Here is a 25,207-nt window from a genome sequence, read left to right as displayed (position 1 = left end):
GAACGATTTGTTAAATGAATTGGAAATAAATGAGAGATACGTAATGTATGATTTGAATAAATTATCTTACACTGTGCTCTCTCTCTCTCTCTTTCTCGAAAAAAAAAATGTCATAAATTATTCTCTACAATATGGGCACATTACACGCGCATAACTTTCAAATAATGGACACTCTGGGTCCCCCTTCTCCGCGAACAGCTGTTGCACGGAATTTTTCGATAATGCACGCTCGCATTTACTTTCACGGATAATTTGCTATTTAAAGGAATCTACTTTAAAATGACGTATCAGTGATGAAAATGTAGGATGTAAATTGTAAACGGTAGATCAATACCTTCCTAAAAGATTGGGAGAGAGAGAGAGAGAGAGAGAGAGAAAGGGCTGAGTCGGTCTCGTCGTCCTAAAAACAGTGGTACACTTTTTTAAAAAGGCCCGACCATCGTGATTTATGGTTTACATCGATCTTTTTCAATCGTGCCGACCGCAACCCATTATCACGTGGTACGGTAGTTGAATTCCGTTGTATTCTCAATGTGCGCGGGAATGCAAATTCCCTTATCTACGGACAACGGAGAACTTTCTTTTTATCGATTTGCCTTGGGTGCAATTAATCCGTATGTATCAAGGAGGAACATCGCTGCAACAAAACGAAACTCGTATAGACTAATCTCGACGAAACAGAATCCTTGACCTACCACCAGCAATATCGGTAGTAGTTGCTACTACAAGTCGGAAATTTTGCAAAGCTCACTCACTATACCCACGATGAGAAGAGGAGTATGTAACTTTCGTTCGGCGTGTGTTACACGTTTTAGTGGCTTAGGCACGGTTACGATTTAGGTATACGGGGCCGATGTCATTTAACAAAATAGAAAACGAATTTCGTGCGAGCTACGAGAATCACGCGAACTTAGCAAAATCGTTACGGTATGATGTTCTCTAACACGCGATCGAGACGAACATTTTCAAACTTTCCCCTTGTATTTTCTACGACACGTGGCCACGTCATTTATCGATCTTTTCTTTTCTCAATCGAATTCCAAATCTGTAGAATCTTTTCTTTACCTTATATCTCAATTATTGTACGCATTTATGTTTACAAATCGCATATTATTAGCTTCTCAGAAGCATCAACGTTAATATTGCGATTATTATCATCACACCGTTACTACTACTCTTTGCATAATTAAGTTTTCCTCTCTTTTTCGTTCTTCCTTTTTTTGTTTTTATATGTTGTCTCGTTTTGTCCATCCTCCGTACGAAAAGCATGAACCATAACAATAAAAAGCTTTGCTCGCTGAAAAGCCACTATGCCAAGGGTACGAAACAACAGCATTCGTTATTTCGTGATATTAAAAATGAATGTGAATGCCGAGTACATTAAACAAATTCATCGTAATATATCTGCTCGTTTGATTTCACATTATTTTGTTTAACGAGATTTCGTAATTTTATTTTCAATTCTTTATTTAAAGTCAAGAAAAAATCGGATAAGTCAGAAATATTATAATACTCTTATTTTATCTCTTATGATTAATGAAATACGAATAATCAATTGAAAATGGAAATTTGAATGCACCCGAAACATGGTTGTCTTCTCTCATCATTCGAACGCGTGTTGGGTATTAACGTTAAACTTTGAAACAATGGCCTTCAAATGTCGCTAATGCCAACTAATCGCTGGCATTTGTAGTACGTGTTCCAGAGTGTGCTTAACTTCGTGATGATAGCAATACACTAGGATCATTCCAATCGTTCTTTACACGTCACAAAACACGCATAGGCATGGTAAAGAAAATTGAAAATAATTTTCAAAAGGAAGGAAGAAAGTAAAAAAAAAGACAAGTTAAAATAATGCGAACGAAGAATAATACGAAAGGACAAAAAAATAACGTAATCATTTTAGTCAATGTATTATTAAACACGTATATTTGGTATGACACCACGACATACATATCGATTTTCGAATTTTCAGTTTCCGTGAAGAGGAATCGAGGAGGAAAAGTGTGTTATCTATGTGCCAAAGTAGAGCGCATCGCTTTCAAATCGCGTGTTCCTATGCCTCGAAACGGAAATGCATACACTAGGTCCGCCCGCATTCGGAATACTACTCTCTATGTCGATGTGCATAGAATTTCTGGGAATATTTAATTTACCTTCGAGAATATCGAGAAAAATTCGAATATTTTTTTAAAAAAAATCCAAAAGAACGAACAGTTCTCATCGTGGAATCAATGCACACATACAATGATAGAGTATTCTCAATATAGAACAAGATATAACATAGAATCTTAATATTCGAAATATTTTTCAAATTCTATTTATATTTTTCAATATACTGATCTATCGAGTTTTTTTTGAAACATTAAATTCTAATTTAATAAAACATATCGATTATTATATACGCGTTATTATAGATTCATTTGTTGTGTAAAGATATATAATACATTGTTAATTAACTGCATCACTATCAGAGATTAGTAACGATACGTTGCTTTTCGTGTTCTGATCTAACAGTTGGCGCAGATGGGCCAAACTTTCGAGATATCGAGTAGTATCGTAATTATGCACAGTTATCTACAGAGAATAGCAGTGTTAATTACTTCATAGTTTTCGGGAATGCAAACAGCAGACTGAGAAACATTACACACAACACAGTGAGTTAAATTTAATCAACTACTGGATGTTTATTCATAGAATAGGAAATCCCATGTTTTGCTGTAGATTTGAATAAACTATTTGATTTTTCCAAAATTGGTCAAAGACGTTTTTCGAATGTCAAGAAAAAGGGAACACTCGTATCCTGCGGATTTTCTTCTTTGAAGAAAACTTTGACTTAAAAGTTACATTCCCATATTCAATAAACCTAAGAAATTATACATCGTCTTTAGGTCAACGAGTTTTCAAAGAAGATAGAGTCTGCTGAGTAGGACGAATTTTATTATGCGCTTTTATGTATGCTTAGACTTAGGTACACATCCTACGTATACGAATTCGCTCTGTGGCGTGGATAAATACGCTGATGTTGCTGAACTAACATTCCTAAAAATTTACTATATTCCCAAGTAAAATTTTCTATTTCTTTTCTTGCGGAGAGAACCGAATTTTCGGATTATTACGGTTCATAAGAAACTGTAAAAAATAATGAGAATATAATACTGCGAAAAGAGATTCGAAGGAAAATGAAGAGGGAAATAAAACGTATAAATATTTCAAAGAAATAGGATTTTCGCGAACTTGATGAAATAATAAAAGAACCGAATACGAGGATTATTGCAGAACATTTAAAACGTCGATTACTTTTGACTCGTAACGTTTAATATTACGAGGCTTGCTGTAAGTATTCATAATGAGAATTTAATCACGATCAGATTTTAATCGAACTGAATAAATTCGTTTCTTTTGAAAGAACGACAAAAAACGAAAAAAAAAAAAAGAAAAGAAATAATATTTCGATCCGTTCGCTCTAGTGCAGTTTTTAATCAAAACTTTTGACCGAGCACGCGGTCGACATTTATATTTCAAGTAACTAACGTGGAAATCATCAAATATAGGACAAATTACGTCTCGTTGATGTATACCTTCGGTGCATCTCGTTGCACAAAAATTCTGATTACATACGTAAAAATAGTAGGTAAGCATTAGAGTGCACTTTGAAGTTCTCCGAAATAGCAAAGTCGAGTGAGGGGACCAAGCAAGGCGCACTTCATTTTTCATTAACTCAATTAGCCCGGTCTTCTACTCGACAACTTCCTGGATGTGTCGTTCGTGCGAACATAACACCATGATTTCCTTGAATTAACTTTCAGAGTATACCGTACAAGATTAGCTGTGATTAATTATCGAAATGAAACATGATTCAGTAATATCTCTTCCGTGTATAACTATGTTTGGAAAAAAAAAATAAAAAAAAGGAAAGACGTCACTTATTCGTGAACTTACCGATCCGAACTTTCGATGTCATAGATTCTTCACTTTATTAATCATTTAAGTGGCTTCCTTCTTTATCAAATAATTATCTCTCATCGATAATAATTAGGATCACTGTAAAACTTTTTCGACGCGTGTATCCTTATTTTTTTTTTTTTAATCCCTCTTCGAAGCTTCTTCATTTCTTTTTTCTTTTTACTTTCGGTCAATCCTATCTTAATAATAATCTCTATCCAAACGATCCCCACGTCCTCGATCATACTAAGAAGACATGGAAACCATAAAAATTGAGATAATACGCGTGGTGAATAATCGAATAGATAAAAATACATTTGCAAATTGCAAAATTGTTTTCCTCTCTTTTCTTTTACTTTTTCTTTCTTTTTTTTATTATTATTATTATATATATCGTTTACTTTTTATTCATTTGACTTGCACACACAGCTCGACCTGGTTTTGGGGTCTATAGAAAAATCTACGAAAGCTTTGTCTGAAAATCTCCTTGAGTTTCGGCTTAATAATATATGACGAGCAAGATTTCTAAGATGTTAAGATACTTTAGGAATCGATAAACTGCAATGAACGATGTCTCGAGGCACGAGGAAGTCTTTTGAACCATGCATACACTTTTTTTCAAGAAATAAGAAAGAAAGAGATAAACTTTTATTAAGATACGATATCCATTGAAAGTTTTCAAATTGTAAACTTTAATAAGACAAATTTATAAAATTATACTGTTACATTAAATTATCGCATAAAACAACATACAATATTCCTCTATGATTTTATTCAACTATATCTACGCCATGTATGAGCATGAATTTATAGCAAAATCTTGGATAATTTTGAATAATTACTACGATCCACAGAAATTGAATATTCGAACCACGTGCCAACATGTTCATGAAAGGAATGACCTATTAGGTGAAATGTGATTGGTTGAAATTGATGTAGATGCATACATTCTCTCTCTCTTTCTCTCCTCCTCTCCCTCTCATACTCGAAAGCAAGTAGATGAGTGTGGCAAGCTGTGATACAGACCTTTTCATCTTCTAGGAAACTATAGTAGTGTGCTGGTTAAGAGAAACGTCCTTGCTGCGTTAATTACTGCCAAGTCTTTGTGTGATAATGAAGAGGGTGAGCGGTAGGGAGGGAAAGAGGAAACTTCCGTACAAAGCATAGGGATCGTTGTTGTACACCTGCACGTTAAGGGAGGATCCTCGATTGCAAGTGTGCGCTCACTTCCTGCGCTATCCAATTGTTTTTACCTTTCATCCACCCATCTGCAATGTAAACTGTGTCGATACTAGACGATTAAACTATGCATATATATATTTAAAACTCGTCTTATGCTACAATTTCGAATATATATTTTCCTACACGGGTTTTAATTCTTTTTTTATATCAAATTTCTAACACTCACCAATGGTGATATTTCGTTGATCGATGTTAACGTTCCGATAAGAATTATTTTCCTTTTTAAATACACGTTATCAATCATCGAAATATAGACAGAGTGATGTATACTTTGGTAGTGAAGTCGTCTATCAATGTCTATAAAAGGTCTTTTGCATAAGAATAGAACGTTCTTTGCACTAGGTCATATGGAATAGTTATAACGATATTAGGAAAGAAAAGGGTATATAACTATAGGTAGAATACCGAAAACAAAACCTACCGGACAAATCTATTTAGTCAGAGATAAGGATAATGGACAAAGTCCCCGTTGGATACCACGAAGATTTCAATTGTAACGTTTGTTCTTGAACCAGTTCTGAAAATTCAGTATAATGTAACGACTCGCTCAGTCGCTAAAGTATATCTCGCTATATCTGTGAATTTCGATCGGTGTTATATGAAACACAAAAGACAAAACAACATACAATTTGATGAACGAATAATCCTTAATAACGTGTTTTAGAGATAACGCGAAATTCTAAATGTCCTCGGCGTAATAATGAAACAAGAATTACGTCGTTAGCTAACGCGATAGATCGAAACTTTTCCGTCTTACGTACTTTAAGATTGATTATGTAAAGTTTTAGTTGAAACTTTGATAATAAAAAGAAAGAAAAAAGAAAAGAAAGAAAAAAAGAGAGATAGATTAGGTGGATTTTAATCAAGCGTTCCTCGTACACTTTAACACGAAAAAAAGAAACGATTCAGACTATTTTGAAGACAAAAAAAGACCGAAATGGTGATTATGCAATTTGAGTAGACCTGTGTTCGAGCTGTCAGCCAATGTCATTGGCTCGAATATCGAACGGGGAGAAGGGGTGGGGTGTGGGAAGGAGGGATGGGGGTGTTAGGGGGTCTCAACGCATCCAGGATGGTTTCAGTGTCACGCCTGAAGCGTTCGTACGCTAGCAGAGTTATTAAACGGGTTCGTTCAATTCCCTCGAGCCATCGAGATTCTCCTCTGGCAGTCTACTACGTCACCACAGGTTTACCATCAACGTGTCGGCAACACGTTCACCCCTTGTAACCTTTCCGCTGATATTTATGGAACGCCACCTTACTTTCCACAGAAGTGTAAATCCGATTTGATCTCCTCCGCCACCTGTATTAAGCTTCAGCTTGATGATCAAGCACAAGATAGGCAGGAAGCACGATGATGATCTGTCTTTTTTTTTCACTGTGAATGAAACTCGAATGAATTCCTCAAGCTAAATGGAACAATATTTCTGCATTTTTCTTCGATTCTTCGATAATTACGATAATCATTTAAAAATTTATATATATTTTTTCTTCTCGATAGATTTCGTTCAATTTACTCTTTGCTCGATAGATCGAATATTTCTTTTCATTAGTTTCTATAATATTTATCATATTAACATGCGAAATAGTAAACTGTTATCTCGTATAATACAAGTTCATATAGATACCAGATTGTATCCAATTACCCATCCAATACCAATTCACGTTTGCAATTTCGTGTTAATGTAGAATATAGGCATATCTCTATTTACCGTAATTGTCAAATATTCACTCCCACATATTTACTTTAAAAAATAAACGTAGAACAATCGTGTATACGAAGTAAAAAACCTTTGTAATCTCAGATTTTGACGTTAATCGCGATGAAGAAAAGTCGATGAAAGATTAAAGACCATTGTATTACTTCGTCAACATCGAAGTATTAAAATCGTCGAGTCCGAGGTTTAGAAAGTTTGACCAAGTCTGAAGTAATTTAGCGGGTAAAGATCAAAAAGTTCTCTTCCGTGAAAAGGCAATGAAACTACCACGGGAAAATCCTTTTCGCGTTTGCGCACTTGCCGAATTTTTAGCAAATTTTGACGGCTCATTGCCAAGCTCTCTCTCTCTCTCTCTCTCTCACTTCTGACCGCAACGATGTTCAATCTCAAGGAATACTTTTGCCAGCTCTTTCTCTTTCCTCTCTTCTTCTACTTTCATCTCAAGATTTTGCCCGGCGAATGCCGGAGCCTCGATCCGCCAGAAGGGATGGGAAAAGAAAAATAAAAAAAAAAAAAGGAAAGAAAAAAGAGGAAAACGAAGAAACCGGAGAAAGATGAAGATACAAGGATGGAAAAGAATAGTAAATGTGAGTGCGAACCGCAACCGACAAGGGAATCTCTACCATTTCACGCAAAAGTCCTGCCTTTTATATTTCGCAGCTTTTTCTTTCTTATTTTTTGTCCTTCTTCTTCTTCTATTTCTTCTTTTTTTCTTCTACACGTTTTCTCTTGGTTTCCGACGTTAGGTTTCCAACGATGGTGCGAAGTCCTCATTTATCAAATTGAATCCTTGCTAGAAAGATACATACGTATTCTCTCGCACGATTTCTTCACTATTTTCTTTCGTTTTACTATTTTTTCTCTTTTTCTTTTTTTAATACAAATACCTTTCTCTATCCTAGTGACGAAGGCATTGTCGCGAATAAAATGAATACGAGATTTGTTATAGTAAAAATGAAACGCACTCGCTTGAATTTACCCGTTGAGATAGAGAGAGACAAAAAAAGAAAAAAGAAGAGATGAAATATAAAACACGACGGTAAAATCAAATCGATACTACGCGTACATTTGTAAACAAACGGCTATTGGAAAAAAAGCACGCGGGCAAAAGTTTTATTTAAATGTAACTTGAGTGAGCGATACCGTAAACGAATTAGTACAACATTCATAACTGCAACGAGAAAACGTATTCTACATGTATTTCTTTACGCTTTTTTCTCTACGTTTTTCTTTGCATGGAAAAAATATAAATAATAATAATAATAATATATATACGAAAGGGAGCATTATTTATTACAATAGATATATAGGTATTATGAAAAACCCGCACAGTGATGTTAGTTTGGAAAAGTTTCATCGAACGTAACCGCATTATCGTGTATGCAAATGCAAGATGCAAATGCTCGGTTAGATAAAACAAATACTTACGATCTTATCGACGTAATTATCGACTTTTTCCTATCGTTTGAATAATTTTCAAATACCATGCGGTCGACGATGAAACTGTCTAAAGAAAGGTCGTCGTTAAATATAATTCTACCTGTGTAGTTCGTAGTTTTAAAATCTATATATTATATATATATAATATATATATAATATACATATATGCATAAGTATATAATTTTGAAATTCTTGATAAAATTCTATCCAACGGATAACGGCCTATTTCGATGAAGGAATATATATCTGTGAATTTAAGGAAAGGATGTCACGAAAAGACGAGACGCGAAGAAGTAGCAGGTGGTTCTGATACCAGCCTGGAGCTATGGGTTACGTATTTCACATGCATAGAAGTCTCTTGAAAGGTTCTATCGAGTAAGAGCCAAGCGGAAAATAAAAATAAGATTACCCTCGAGGATAGTACTAAAAAATTTTTAAAATAGAGTAACCCCACCTTCCTCCCCTCTCCTCCTCCCGTCCACCCCTTCCGCTACGCCACGATCGTGTTGCTATCGACGGTTATCCTATTTTCCCACCTATCATTTATTCGATATAAGATATTCGCAAATAGAAAAATGCGCGCGCGTTAGATGATATACTGACGATCACGTTAGCTCGATTTACTCGAAAGAATATCAATTTTTTTCTAAAAGAGAGAGAGAGAGAGAGAACAAAAATATCGATATACACGAAAAACACACTTGGGGAATAACAATGAAGAAGAATAATTAACGATCGTTACTAAAAATAAAAAAGAACAAAAAATAAAAGGCTCATCAGTTATTTTCCCAACATTTTCGTCAATGGCAAGATGAAAGATTTCGTAGGGACATTAATCATACTTTCGGACGTTCCCATCAAAACTATCTTTGTACGCATTCCGTTCCAACGAATGTTTATATACCCGTATAGAATTTTTTTTCGATAGAACAATTCAAATTCTCCCCTCCTCTCTCTCTCTTTCTTTCTCTCTCTTTCGTCATTAGCCGAACATCTGGTTTCGTCGGTACGAATCGATGAACATCGAAAATCGTGAGAATTCGAGTATCAATTACGAACGATAAATCGATAATAGATCGACGATCTGAGAATGGGAAAAAGATTTATGTTGGAAAATACGAGAGCTGTCTCTGTGGGATTTAAACACAATGATACTAAAAAGGAAGATGGAAGAGGAACGAGCTGAAACCGCGACTTTCCACAGTATTCACCGTTCGTCGAAACGATGCTAGTTGGATAGGTACTTGTTGCCTCTCCTCTTTTTCTTGCTCTCTCTCTCTCTCTCTCCTTTACCATGTCGTATCTACTTCTCTCTTCCTTGCAATTTCACCCCACCAGTTCGTTTCAGTTCCCTCATTCGTTTCTTTCTCTCACTCTCTCTCTCTCTCTCTCTTTCTGTCTCTCTTGAACCACCCCTTTTTCACTCCCTCTTCATCCGTCCGTATGATCATGCCATTCCACAGCGATGATCCTCTGCTCAGCAGACTTATATAGCCGCTCCCTTTTGCCACCCTCTTGGCACACATACACACGAGGAAGATGGATGTTCTATCCACAGGTTACCACCACCAGTAAGTCTCATTATAACGATGATGTACCTCTTCGGTGTTAGTTGAAAGGAGCCACGTTACGATTGCTTCTCTCCTAGCCTGAATATTTCCTCAACTATGACAGCAGAAAAGATTAAGTTTTAATACCGGTACGTTTAAAGTCCAAGTATTGAAATTTCATGGAAATAAATTGTGGTAGAGGAGAAGATGTTGTTACATTTTCGTGCTCGTCGATAAACTCTGATTCATGTATCCACCATATTCGTAGCACGTACTCGATAAATCGATACATCCGCTAGACCAATTAAATTTATCCGTGATACAAACGGAGCGTGCTAAGCAAGTAATCGTATAACTAATACATCGATGAATAATGCACTAATACAAGAGACATAACAATTTTCTGAATTAACCTATACAAATATGTACGTATTTGTATACGTGTATATATGTGATACGTAAGCTTCATATATATATATAGATATATATTTTGATATATAATCCACGTTGCAAGTGGACCTTATATACACTCTTTCTTTCCAAGCAAATTCATGAAAGCTTACGCGTAGCCGTATTGTACAAGCCGTACTCCTTCTTTACCCGAGCTGTATTTTTGCATACTCGTCCACTCGTCGTTGCTTCAACGTTCACCTCTCTCCTTGTCTTTCCTTTTTCCTATTTCTGCTCTTTCAAGCTACTTCTCGTTGAATTCTAATCTCTTTACATCTCACTGGTATTCAACTGAAACTGAGTACATTCCTGAAATTCGTTCGTTTGAAGTGGGACTCTTGTTATACCTTTTCTCATTTTCCTTCTCTCTTATCTTTTATATTATCCATGATAATATAAAAATGTTTCGAGAGAATTTTTCGGAATCTTATATTATGAAAATATCATCGCCGGCATATTAACCGTATTTTATAAAAATTATTCAAGGTCCCTATCTCGCGGTAATACAATCTTCAATGGTTCTTTTAATAATCATATCCTCCATTATAATATGCTTCTCCGGATTTTTGTCTTTCACATATCCCAAAATATAATTCAATTCGTTCGAGAACACAAGTTTACGAATCTCATCCCTAATCGATTTCTTATCCCGCACGAAATCCTCGATCTCGAGGATTTCCAACGCAAACGATTTCACACAGCCGATCGATATTACAACTCATTAAACAAAACGATTTTCCCTATCTACCAGGGAAGAAGAAGGGTTTAAAATCATGGATGCCTATCGAGCACCCTCTTTTTCAGCTTCTCGTCATCCCCTTTAAAGCTTTAGCTTTTTCCATGAGTTTTCGTTTTGCGATTCTACTCGATTACGCGCTCAGACGTGCGCGCCCATTTGAACTTTCTCGTTCGAAAGCAAAGCTAATCTACGGTTCATATCTCTCACGACGTACCAAATAGCAATTCGAAAAATGGATATATTCATTTCTCAATTCGCCCCTTTAGTCCTTGCGAGAACATCATTTAATGTGAAATAAAATATTACGAGAAAAGTCTCATGCTACGGTGACTTCTTATAAACGAGAAGGATAATTAAAGACGTTCCTTATCGAGACAATTATAGATGCTAAATTCAGCTCATTTTCTTTCTTTCCTTCTCCCTCTCTTTCTCTCTCTCTCTCTCTCTCTCTTTCTTTGGGACCCTTTCATGTTAAAGGTGGCAAAGAAGAACCCCTATCAATAACGTGGAACGAATAATAGCGAATTATGTTATGGTACAATACCTTTAAAAAATTATTTCGTCATAACAAAGATAGATTATCTCGTTTTATTTATATTATTTTGAAAATGTTGCCAAGAAAATACGGAATTTAATAAACGCATGATTATTCACGACTGATTGCTATTTAAAATAGAAAACTTTGTTTGTCTGAAAATAGTATTGTATATATATATATATATCATATATCGTTTTCAAAGTTATTTTCAACTGAAAAATCTAATGAATAAAAAAGACAAAACAATGACAAAATCGTTTTGTCTTTTCCAACTATTTTCATACGGATCCACGGGTTTAGTCTCCAGAGTCTAGAAGATTGAAACAATGGATGATACTGCTTCCCGGCTTTTTATACGCTCTGCTTCCTTATCTGCGCCAGTAGCTCGCTATGATAATAGCCTCTCTCTTCCATTATTGTAAATAGCGTTAGAATGACGTTCACTGATACCCAAAAAATAGCATCAGTATGATGAAAGTGAAAGGCAAATGAAATCCAAATCACCGAGAATACCACAAGGTCTTACAAAATAATTTAACGTGACAAACAAATTAATATCAAACAAACGAACAAACAAATCTATCCTAACCACGAGAACGTATCAAAATATATTGACAAAAATGACGATACGAATGAAAATAATGAAATAAGTAATAACAAATAGAAAAAAAGAAAAAGAAAACTTGTAATGGGCAGTAATAAATGATTCAATGGTGACAAACAAAAGAAAAAAAGTAAAGGGTGAAAAGAAGGAGGTCCGAGGGAAATCTTTTGACTAGCTAGGAGAATCGGGATCGTCGACTCGTATCTTCGCTGACAAAAAGAATTCACCCTCTTTAAGGTGCGCGTCGTCGTCGTCGTCGTCGTCATCGTTTCTTGCCTGGCAGAGACGGAACCGGTATGTGACGGGAGGGATAGATGTGGTTCCATTCATGCTTATTTCAAGCTCATTGTGTGCCCAGTGTATTCAGCCTTTGACTCGCCTCTCGTGTTGCCACTGCAACGACGCTTCATAGAGCACAAGAGAAGATGGGGTAGAAGAGAAGGAGGGGGATAAGGTGGGGGAGCAAGGGGAAGGGAATGGAAGAAGATGGGGGTGTTCGTGTCGGCTAGGAGTCAGGAAATACCGGTGTCACATTTTCTTCAATGGTAGTACTAAGCATCGAAGATTATAAGAAAGCAAAAAAAGATATGAAAAGTTATGACACTTTTGAATATAATACATTCCCCTGAGAAAATAATCATCGATTAATTTGATTATTTTATTTGTCTTATTCGTTTTATCGACGTTTAACAATTATATATCAATTTCGATTCTATTCGTTTTCTTTTTATTCGCTTAACGAACGCTGACTGACACGATGTCGTTTCGTTTCTTTCCTTTTCCCTTTCTTTCTTTTTTTCTTCTTTTTCGTTATTTCTCTATTTGCAGGAAACTGAAAAGACAACGAGAACGTCTATGTCGATACGTGTACAATCAGATTTTGACAGCGGAATGTACCCAATTGAATGGAACTTGGCCTGATCCTGACGATCCACGTTGGAGTAGCGGTGAATACGGGGAACTTTTGCCCGAATGGTTTCCAACAAATGCAACCAATACCACGATACCAGGAAACGTAACAACCCCGTCGTCACTGGGTAATATCATTGAGATTAAACAGTTCGTTGAATCGTATATTTATTTCCAATTAATTTTGCGCCAAAATCTCACATCTCTTCACATTTATTTAGATTCATTCGAAAACATTTGTTTTTAACGTGTTTAATATGTTCACACACGTCAATGATATTATTAAATTTAATAAAAAAGATATATAATTTCTCTATCAAACAGATATAGCACCTGCATTACCACCCTTCGAGCTCTGGCAAACGGTCCTGATAGCTATATGCTTAGCAATATGTATATTACTAACAGTAGGTGGTAATATTCTTGTATTATTGGCATTTATCGTCGACAGAGCCATCAGACAACCGAGCAACTATTTCATCGCGTCGTTAGCTGCCACTGACATGCTCATCGGTAAGATTTTCGTTCAATAGAATTGATGATGATGATGATATTTCGTGACTTTACTCTCAGAATTTAATAAACACGAATGGAAATAAAAATGATGTGTTTAAAAGAGCATGCTGTCCGTTCATATTTCGTTTTTATTTCTCCTTTAATATCGTACTTTCGTTGGTATATGACAGATATGTTATAGTAGTAATAGTATATAGTAGTGTAGTTGTAAATGATGTAGGTCGGATGTTATAGATGGTCCGTAGAACGATTGTTTCATCATACACGAGATATACTAGAACTGATCGATCCTACTATATCTTCGTTGTTACACAGGTACAGTCTCTATGCCATTCTATACGGTATATGTTCTAATGGGCTATTGGAACCTTGGACCTCTACTCTGCGACCTATGGTTATCCGTAGACTACACCGTCTGCCTTGTGTCACAGTATACTGTCCTTTTGATTACGATCGATCGCTTTTGCTCGGTGAAAATTGCTGCGCAATACCGCAGTTGGCGAACAAAGAATCGCGTCATCTGGATGGTCACTATTACTTGGATAATACCAGCACTTCTATTTTTCATCAGTATATTCGGTTGGGAACACTTCATCGGTTACAGGGATCTCAATCCGGGACAGTGTGCTGTGCAATTTCTCAAAGATCCAGTGTTCAACACCGCTCTTATAATCGGTTATTACTGGACAACGTTAATCGTACTTTTCATTCTATACGGAGGAATATATAAAACCGCGTATGACATGCAAAAGAAAAGCGAAATGAAGCAGAGGAAAATGCAATCGATGGTGGCATTGAGCGCCGGTGCCATGTCTGGAATGGCTGGTCGTGCGGCCGGTATAGGTATATCAAAAACGCAAAGTACCTTGTTGAGTCAAGATAAGCCTAGAGTGAGCTCGTCGGGGGGTCAAGAAGATAATACAGCTGGTGCCGATAGCGGACAAAAGTCATCCAAAGTTTCGGGATCCGGTGGAACGGAGGATGCCGCGGACAAGGTTACCTGTGCGAGTACGATGCCTACGGAAACAGAAAAATCCGAACGATCTAGTAGCCCGGCCTTCGATTCCGACGAAGAAAGTACCGTCGGACCGACTCAACAGTTGAGTAACGTCAAGAAACGTTCGTCTCTCGCTGGCTTGGTCGTCCAATCAGGTGCGCTTCAAGTATTCGCCACCAATGGTCGATTGAACGGCATCGTACCTGTTAAGATTGAAACAAACGTACCAACCACGAAGAAAATCTTACCGACGACTAGTCCGATATGCGAATCCAGCACGATGACGCAGAAAGGCCAAACACTGCCGAAGATACAGGAGCTCAGTCTTCTGGATACCGATAATCCTATAGAACCAGACAAATCCAGTAGTCAAACATTAACCCCAGAACAATCATTAAAATCTATCGACGTTTATAGTAATAAACATACGACCACGTCGAACGAGGATGCTACGCCACCAGTTCAAAGCCAACAAATATCGTTGAACAGTTCTCAACAAAATATCATACCACCTCCCACTCAATTTCAAAGCAGCCCACCGATAACGGAAAGTCCCTCGACTTCGTCGTCCGGTGAAAGACCGAAATCCTTGGTCGTTTCCAGTCATGGTCAAGGTACATACGACATTTTAACTGGCCTTGACGGTGCCGATTTGAGGTACATGGACGAAAGCTCGGTCATTCTTCCGAGTCCTTCCTACGAAAGTCCACCCTCATCTTTCTCGTGTAGCTTAGCGAATCCTCTTTCTACCGCACCGTCGTCGCCTATTCTCTGCAACGCGGTTTCCACGGCAACTACGACTAGTTTGTTACAAGCTGCACTCCTCCGAGCTACTCAACAAGCTGGCACGAATCAGATAAATCTATCGAGCAAACAAACGCAACAGCAATTACCGGCAATGTCGAATGCCTCGAGTCAAACACATCCACCCCGTGTCTTTATCACTCAACAGACTAACGCAGCATCTCAAACATCTCCTACGGTGAGCAAAGTGCATACCGAAGTAACCGTCAAAGCTGAAAACACTAAACGTCAACCAGTTACGACTGTGATTAATACATCAAAAACCGTTGAGTCGTCGAACAGCACGACCGAGAGATTTTCTGATCAAGCTACTGAAAGATTATCCGATCAAGCGACCAAGATCAGCAACAATCCACCACAAAATTCATCTTCGAGTAGTATGGTACCGACGATCTCTGGAACAGACGGACAAGAGACGAAAAAACAATCGAAAAAGAGAAAAACCGAAAATGGGGAAGAAGGTGGTTCCAGAAGAGACTTTGTCAAAACCATCGGCAAACGATTGAAAGCAAAAACTCAGAGAAATCCGACAATGGGACGGCAAAAGTCAAGAACGGAAAACAGAGCACGCAAGGCCTTCAGGACGATATCTTTTATTCTTGGAGCTTTTGTTGCCTGTTGGACGCCCTATCACATTTTGGCTCTCGTCGAAGGCTTTTGTACGAATCCTCCGTGCACGAATGAACATCTCTTCATGTTCTCCTATTTCTTGTGCTACGCAAACAGCCCTATGAATCCTTTCTGCTATGCTTTGGCTAATCAACAATTTAAGAAAACCTTTACGAGAATACTTAAAGGTGATCTGCATATGACGTAAATAATGCAACGCGCGTCTCATAGATAAAATATTATAATAGTATGTTGTACCTACTTCTGTGCTTGAGAATATGGTATACGCTATAGAAAATGAAAATGAAAATGAAAAAAGAAAAGTAAAGAAAAATTCAATAAAAACTCGACTTTAAGGCCTTCCATAACGCGTAACGAAATATTCCCACTTATAGTAATGGCGGTTAAACCGGACAATAATTTAGTCAAACTGCGGACTCGTGGAAAGAAAAAACTAAATCAATGTACTACGAGCTTCTTGTATATAGTTAAACAAAAAATAAAAAGAAAAAAAAGAATTTCTTTTCGTTGACATAGTTCGACATCAATATATTCGGGTGTACATATTGTATATGTGTGAATATTTGTTAAAAAATTATGTTACAAAAGAACAAAGAGAAAGAAAGAAAGATATATATATATGCTGAGATCTTATCGCGTAATGTAGTTTTTAGATGAAGCAACTATCGTATCTCGGTATCGATTAACAAAAAATAATAATTAATTACGCCTTTGATGTGTATACTGTCAGTGTAAGCTCGAAAACATCGACTTTTGCGATGAAAGAACGACACGTGCTTTGATAGCACACAGAAAAGGGGGGAACGGAAGGTATACATAATTATAGTTATTTCTTAATTAAGACTGTACAGAAGAACGTCGATATGTTGCCGCGATGTTTCCTTGGTCATGCGATTAAATATCCTCAGAAGAGAAAGTAATTTAAACGGAAAACCCATCATTCCGCGAGACAGGTCGCATTATCATTCTAAAATACATTTTTTTTAACACGACCTGTCAGCATCTGAAAATAAAAATCGATATATGTACTAATTCAAATTGTTAGAGAAGCCTTGAAATATGCTAAAATTTAGTGCGATAGGATTATATTTAAACGAGTCTCTTAAATAACGTATGTTTAATAAGTTTGATTAAGAGAATACACACACACATATATATATATATAATTATGTATAAAACGGGCATTTCGTTCGCCACATGAAAGACAAAAAGTGAAATAATGCTTGAAATAATGAATAGAGAATAATATGTTAACCCTAGTGAGAAGGTCCCTATGCGTGCTAGTTATCTCGTATCACAGATCTTGACCGATGATCATCGTACGCGGACCTCCAAATTTAAAAGACGAAAATGTGTTTATCGCTTAACGACGGTAGTGAAAAAAAAGTCTATTTAAAAACTTTCGACGAGGAACGACTCCTCTTCGTTTCTTTTTCTTCTTTTATTTTTTTTTTTTTTTTGATTTTTTTCCGAGCAACGAATTGGGTCAGAACAGCTCGTTTCGAGAAAGTACCGGGTGTTCGAGGATTTCATCGTGGAGCCATATTGGATCCGGATATACACTGCCCTGGGGTGGCCTACCGATGCGCAGGCCTTTTTCTCTGACCTTCCTCGAATATATTATTTCAATCGAGACGAGCGAAAGAGATCGTTCTTTCGATCATCGATCGACACGATTATGCTAATCTTATCCAATCGTTACTACCATTTTCCAAAATTTTTTCTTACTTTCGTTACACTATTTTTGGGAACGTCGAGGTCGGCTGTACGAAAGAAAAAAGAATAGAAAATTAATTCGATCGTGTTAAAATAAATGAAATACGTGAAGAATTTTGTTAAAAGTTACAAGTGTGTCAATTGATAACGTATTATTTGATTTGATTCCTTTTCAAAATTCAAATCTGTTATTTATCAAAGTGATCTCCTTCCGAAAAGCATAAGCCAAGATAAACTACGTTGTTATACGTGTAACTGCTTGTATAGATATTTCCGATGTACTGTGAAAAATCAAAAGATATATCCACGCGATATGGTGTATTTCCGTATAGCTTATTTACTGCTACGCATCGAAATTTAATGTTACGCGGATATATGGATGCGTGGTATGCGCGGTAAGCACAATAAGCGCTAAGTAAGCGCAAAATAAGCTTCAAGTAAGCGCTGATCCATGGATTCGTAGATGCATGGATATAAATGAATGAATATTTATGACTATGTGCATGCGTGTATGTTTTATGTGCGCGCGCGTGCGTGTCTAAGTGTGCGTGTGTGGATGTGTACACGTGTACATGGAAAAATTCACACTTTATTGTGATTTCCGTCAATATTATTAATTATCATTTCATACATGAATGTATCGAAGGAAAAAAAAAAAAAAGAAACTAAATATCGTTAAGTTGTTATATTCTTACCGAGTGGGAAACGCGCTAACAAATTTTTGGCAAATTTGGATAAATTCCAAAATTCACTGCCAATGCTAATAAGTATCATTTCTTTTGTTGCGAATATAAACGCTCGAAAGAATTTTAATAAAGAATTTATTTGATGGACGTCACTTAACTAAGCCAAAAAGAAAGAAATAACATTATATTATATATCGTAAAATTTAAATCGCTGTATCGATAATACCTCAAAAGAAAAAATCGCTTCCTCATCTTCCGTTTATCATTCTACTACTAAAAATAAAATTAACTCTACGAGTAATATCGAATAAAATAATCGCTTCTTGTACAAAGATATTATTACTGAGAGAATATAGCGTCGCTTTGACGTTATGTGATGTAATTAGTATGTGTATAGAGAGAGAGAGAAAATTGTATTATGTACAACGTAGTGTTATCGATAACGGCGCAATATTTAGGTAAATAAAATATAGCGATAATATATAATAATATAATAGTATTGTTTTTCAAATCGTCCTAAATGAACGATTAACACGAAATAATAAACCGCATAAAGCCTATGTATAATATTTCAATTTCGACGATTCGAAAAACCCTAGTCTTCGTACGTCGTGCTATTAATTACGATGATGCTTTTTTTTATATATATACTTATTATATAAAGCAAATATAAATTAGGTACCTATTGTAAATGAGTAAATAAAAAAAAAAAAGAAAAATGATACAAAAAAATAAAAAGAACAAGAAAATAAGGATGCGCTATTAACTGTGAGGAATATTAAAAAAAAATGTGACACGTACTCGATATTACAAATTATGACTGGTACATCATAGAAAATTCGACACGTTTCTATTCTTCATTTAAGAAATAAATCCATGATTCTCGTTCGCAATTCTTATTCACGTCCCCAAACAAATGTTCTCTACCTCAAGACAAGATACGTAATAAGAAAGATAAAAAAGATCTTTTAAAAGTCAGTTTCGACGACCAAAGCAATTCTGATCGCATATCAAAGAACGATTAAATATATATATGTATATTTCGATTCTTACCGGATAAAAATTTGTTATTTCCTTCTATAAGTGATTTATTACGAATATTTTTTTCCAAATAAAGTGGATGAAGAGTTAATAACAAAATCGAGAGCAAGAACGTTAATTGTTCCACAGCGCATATCTAAGTGATGATAAACATCGTTAATTCATTTTCCAATTTGGCCTAACGATACGGAAACTCGTTTCCCCGCTAATGAACTAAAGTATAACGTAATTAATGAATTAGCTGCTCGAAGGATACCTTTTATAATAAATTCGAGAAAACGAAATTTTACAGTATAAAGTATATAGAAAATTGTATTAACATTATTATATTTTAGATTGAATGATCGATAAGAGGAATCGATGCTTCTAGAAATTTAGAAATTGTTTGCTAACTATAGGAACATATATGGGAAAAAAAAAAATATGATTGGCTTGTTAAAGAATGAAAGAAAAAGTGAGGAAGAAAGAAAGAAATAATCATGATAAAAATATACATAATATATGGAATAAAAAAATATCTTTACAACAATTCAATTGTAATATTTGAATGTATCCTGATTATTACGTGGGATCAACAAAGGAAACAGATACTAATTATCATTAAATTATAGACAATATCATTTGTGCGTGCTCTCGCTTGACAATCTCTAATACACACTGACCCTTAAATATTAACAATATAATCGACGTGTTTTTTACATACTGCACTACTTCGTATTTTTATGTTCATCTCGTGATTTATATATATATTTCTTCGATCATTCAAAATACAATTCAATCGTCAATACACGTATAGAGCTACGCACGTTTATAAAATAATTTTCAAGGGTCAGGTGTATAAAAAAAAAAAAAGAAAAAAGAAAAAAGAACAGAACATTTGTGTCTATGGCAAACGTAATGTCCTCCGATAAATTATATATTAATATAAATACAACACATATATATATATATATAAAAATTAGAAAAGAAATGTATATGTAATAACGGCAAATTGTCGTATTAATATAAGATCTGTTGCTTAAATTGTGAAAAAGGAAAAAAGAAAACGGAAAGAGAAAGAAAAAAAAAAATATTTATTACCCGATACGACGCAATTATCGATGAGAAGACGAGAAAAATCGATGATACCTATTGTCAGAGGAAACTATATCGTTTGTTTTAAAATATATGCACGTAATTACAGACGACGTGAAAGTACAATAAAAAAACAACTTTGCACTCTTAAAAAAAATCGAACGATCGTCTGATCGTGTAAAATAAAAAAAAAGGAAAAACTAAAAAAGAAAGAAAAAATGTTAACGATATTAAAAACAAAATATTATTCGTCGATTAAATAAAAAAATGTGTCTACAAAATATCGACATACGTTTTAGATTAAGAGCGCACAAAAAAAGAAAAAGAAAAAGAAAAAGAAAAAGAAAAAAATAACTTGTTCCCGCCGTTGGAGATCCTTCTTTGCTATAACTGTCCGCAAACGTGTCTACATTTGGATGTCCTTCGAGGAATATCCTCGAGCCAATGTTTATCCGAAGAAAAGGAAAGAAAGAAAAATAAAAAAGAAAAAAAAAAAAAGACGAAAGATATTTGTCGTACACGATTAACGAATGCTTCATTTCACGTAGGCGAATCTAATAAAAATTTATGTGAATATTAAAAAGGAAAAGTTCGACAATTGCATACTATCTCATGGCATAGATACATTAATAAAGTAGAGGGAAGATTTTTTTATTTCTAACTTGGTCAGCAATTATATGCAAGATTAGATTTAATTGATATGTTTAGACATTGGAGTATGTAAGCACAAAGATGCGTATAAAATAAAATAAAATAATAATGTGATACGATTAAAACAAATATTTTTTATTCCATTAACGCCTCTCCTATTAGTGTTCTTCTAAAAAAAAAAAAGTTCTTACTGTATATTCTCCTAAAAATATATAACTATTAAATCGATTAAATATACTTCCTTTAACGTCGGTAATGCAGTGTTAAATAATATAGTTAAAAAATCTTATTTCTATCGTAAACTCTATTATTAATAATACATACTAGTTTATATTATTAATAAAAATATAATATCAATACACTACCACGCGAATCTATTGTTAAAATAATAAATTTGAAAATTAAATAAATTACGTTATACATTACGGTTGCGATGTGTCGGCAAGAACGGTGTTTACACGACTAACCAAGGATACGAGTGATCATAGTATTATATATTTAATTTTGTAGATGAGAAAGTCGAACTGAAGGACTCAAACAGTCAGTTATGTTTCTAAAAACAATAACGGATATTTCTTTATTACTTATTTATCTTAGAATCTTAAAAAAAGTTTCTTACCGATGAATCATGCGCGTTACTAACATTACCGACTAAAGTACATAATATTTTTTTATAATAATACAAAATATTCATTTAAATAGTTAATGAGTAACATATTGTTTAATTTATGCATATAATACTTTGATAATATAATCTCTCTCTCATGAAAATGAATTTTATATTATTTTTAATATTATTATTCGTTGGTACGAAAAATATTTTGTCTTCTCGTCAGATGGCAGTTGTGTTTTATACGACAAGTGCTGCCAGTCGGAAATATTCGTAAGTTTTATGTAAGACAACGTTGTTGTCTGTCTGTGTCGTTTTACCCATGTTTGGGTATTCTAAAAAAAGGACGTTCGGTGTTACAGATCAGTTTTTTGAGATACGTTAGTGTAATCTTTAATTTAACGTTTAAAAATGTCAGGAGTAGTAATGTCCGAAGGCTCTCAAATGCAACAAATCGATATTTCTAATTTAAATTTACAACAATTAATGCAGTTGAAACAGCAAATGGATCATGAACTCAATATCTTTCAAGATTCATTGCACAAATTAAAACTCGCACAAAGTAGATTCCTAGAATCTGGATCATGCTTAGAAAAAATTACGCCCAAAGTCGAAGGTTAGTTCTTACAATTTTACTACTTTTTAATAATTAACTGAATTTATATAATTTATTTTTGTAAAATGTGATTTTATAGGTTAGGAAACAAGATATCTTTTCATTCTATTTAAATTTTCATATCTTTTTTCAATGTTAGAGATTATGTATTAAGAAAATGTTAGAAGAATTTAACAAATCTTATTTATTGTAGAAAAATTTAGCATTACGTTACCAAGTAAAATAATCATTAGACTAAGCTGTGTAACATGCATTGCGTTCATTTCTAGATCCTAGTTATTGTAGACCTACTAATTGTATGATCATAAGATTATCAAGTATTTATTGTGCATTTAATAGGGAAAGAAATACTTGTTCCTCTTACCGGATCAATGTACGTTACTGGAAAGCTCGCAAATACAAGTGATGTATTAGTAGATATCGGAACTGGATACTACGTGCAAAAAAACATACAAGATGCGAAGGAATATTTCAAGGGAAGAGTTGAATATGTTACGAAGCAAATGGAAAAGATTCAGCAAGTCGGTTTAGAGAAAAGTAAAATTAGGGATGCGACAATGAGTATAATTGAAATGAAACTTCAGAATCAAATGGAGAAAGAGATCACAGAGCGTGCGTAGGTTGAATGATAGACATAGAAAAGTTTTGCTTCTGTGTTACAAATTTTTTTCAATCGTCTAAATTTCCATTAATTTATGTTTCATTGTACATCGAGGAGCACACAATGCGTCGAACTTCTATAATAATAAGTCTTCTTGTAAACTTCTTATCGATGTCTTTGTCAATTTAAATATATTCTCATTCGCTTGACCATAATTGTAATTTTTATTTCTACATAGATATACTACTGATCTTGTATATTTTACATTATTCATAATTATTCAGAAATTCGTTTTCTCTATATTTTAAAAAAAGAATTATTTTATATCATACTTTTTTGTGATCCACACAAATAAATGGTAATAATAAAAATGACTGTATTTTTCTAAACAAATAAATCATTTTCCTATTTCTATATTCTTTGACAGTATTTATGGCAAATATATCACAAGGTATATAGATACACATATGGAAAATTCGGGTATTGCATGGGAATGATAAAACGACGATTTAACGAAGGTGAATCATTTATTCATTTTCCATTGAAATAAAACCTCGTTTATGAACGATAACAGTTTTTGCCCTACAAACGTGATAGGTCACATTGTATTGGGTACAACGGTACAGAGGAGGTATCAAAATCATTGTCGGAGGATAAAAAACATTATATAATGTGTTCGAAATAATTCTTCGATATTTTAGCGCGACGTATCGTCGATCCTAATATATTATAATACGACATATTTATTCGGATTACAAAGTCTTCTCATTTGACGATGAGATGACGCATGTCGCATACACGTAGATATTTTACTAAATTTTTTTTATCCTATTTACACGAATAACATACGTTCGATACTTATTTTAACGAAAAACTTTTCTCTCCCCCTCTCTCTCTCTCTCCCTTCCATCTCTCCTCTCTCTTTCGCCCCCCTATCTGATTCGTTTTCTTTTTTTTTTTTGTTTATTTTTTATCCATTTTCCCTCGTGTGTTAATATTTTCGAAATTTTACAAACAATTTTATTTTCTTCCTCTTCGACACAGTAGTACGCATAAATCCAGTCGATGTTCACAGATGTTATCTCAGATTGCACAGCAACAAGGTGGCCAGTACACTTGCGCAAAACCACTCCTCGACGCGTCTTGCTGCATTACCTAAAACAAAAAGATATCGAATGTAAATGCAAATAGACGTACAAGACAAAGCTAACTGCAATCATGAATCGTTACTACAAGATCTTATTTCTTTGTATTTTTTCTTTCTATTCGTAAGGTCACACACACAGAGGTTCGATTGATTTCTAATCGAGTAGTAAAGCGGTTACACATGGAACATAATCGAGCGATCCATTAACGTTGTAGTGATTAACATTACCGTACCAGTGTAAGAAGATTCACGTGTTCCCAATACGGAAGCCAATATCGGTCGTTCTTCCATTAAGACGACTTCGGCTTTCTTCTGATAGAGATGAAAGACGTTGGCGTTACATACGACGTGCAGTTTGCCGTTGGTAAAGATGTTCGAAGCAATCTCAAAATCCAAGCCAGCTATAGCCATGTGATGATCATCGATGAACTTGTCCGTGATGTTTATTACGAAGGATGAGTTTACCTTAGGAAGAAATACGCACGTATAAATATCAGTTTAAATATAAGGGATATATAAATTCGTAGGATGGTAAGAAACTAATTGGTTGAAAATCCAAAGGTATCGTACGACCTTTGTACTATTATCGTAAGACTTATATATATATATATAATCGAGGGGAAGGAGGAAAACGAAAGGTATGAAAGAAGAAAGATGGAAAATTATCCTTACTACTTCCTGCCACTCGTTTACGCGGTAACGCCTCCTTCGAGAGGGTCGTAAATGATTTGCAATGCATTCGGTTATAACTATAATATTTATCGGATTCTTAGGATGGTCATAAAACGTTTAAGATTACTAGCTCGCATAGAAGTGAGAGTTCCGGATTAAATGAAGTCTGTCATAATGTATCGATACGGAGCATCATCTACGGGCGGTTTATAATTTCCTGAATGGCTTTGCGCGGCTTCCCTTTGCTACTCATATGTAAGCGGTTTTCTTCTTTTAATACATTCGAACGTCAAAATAGACTTTTTACTGAT

At 34.9% G+C, this 25,207-nt stretch overlaps 3 protein-coding genes across 3 annotated transcripts in view; 2 read left to right on the top strand and 1 right to left on the bottom strand.

The window, feature by feature from the left end:
• The window catches only part of LOC122522569 (muscarinic acetylcholine receptor M5), a 30,686-nt gene extending 11,969 nt beyond the window's left edge, over window positions 1-18,717 (top strand). The window contains exons 3-5 of the mRNA XM_043643759.1: window positions 13,055-13,263; window positions 13,460-13,648; window positions 13,967-18,717. Coding sequence (XP_043499694.1) covers window positions 13,055-13,263; window positions 13,460-13,648; window positions 13,967-16,269 — 2,701 coding nt within the window. The 3' untranslated portion in view covers window positions 16,270-18,717. The remainder of the gene's footprint in view (window positions 1-13,054; window positions 13,264-13,459; window positions 13,649-13,966) is intronic.
• A 3,434-nt stretch (window positions 18,718-22,151) lies between these two features.
• Window positions 22,152-23,292, top strand: LOC122521863 (prefoldin subunit 5). Its single transcript, XM_043642570.1, has 2 exons — window positions 22,152-22,476; window positions 22,816-23,292. Exons 1-2 carry the CDS (start codon window positions 22,272-22,274, stop codon window positions 23,094-23,096), a joined length of 486 nt encoding a protein of 161 aa, XP_043498505.1. The 5' UTR covers window positions 22,152-22,271; the 3' UTR covers window positions 23,097-23,292.
• Window positions 23,293-24,054: 762 nt separating this feature from the next.
• LOC122521861 overlaps window positions 24,055-25,207 on the bottom strand; it is a 35,044-nt gene continuing 33,891 nt past the window's right edge. The window contains exons 5-6 of the mRNA XM_043642569.1: window positions 24,458-24,689; window positions 24,055-24,232 (exon numbers count right to left, since the gene is read on the bottom strand). Of these exons, the coding sequence (XP_043498504.1) occupies window positions 24,156-24,232; window positions 24,458-24,689 (309 nt within the window). The 3' untranslated portion in view covers window positions 24,055-24,155. The remainder of the gene's footprint in view (window positions 24,233-24,457; window positions 24,690-25,207) is intronic.

Source organism: Polistes fuscatus, unplaced genomic scaffold (assembly GCF_010416935.1).
Source record: "Polistes fuscatus isolate 324 unplaced genomic scaffold, CU_Pfus_HIC Scaffold5, whole genome shotgun sequence".
In the NCBI taxonomy this organism is placed as follows: Eukaryota; Metazoa; Arthropoda; class Insecta; order Hymenoptera; family Vespidae; genus Polistes; species Polistes fuscatus.
The sequence above is the reverse complement of the archived record's forward strand: the minus strand, read 5'-3'. Positions and strand labels throughout refer to the sequence as shown.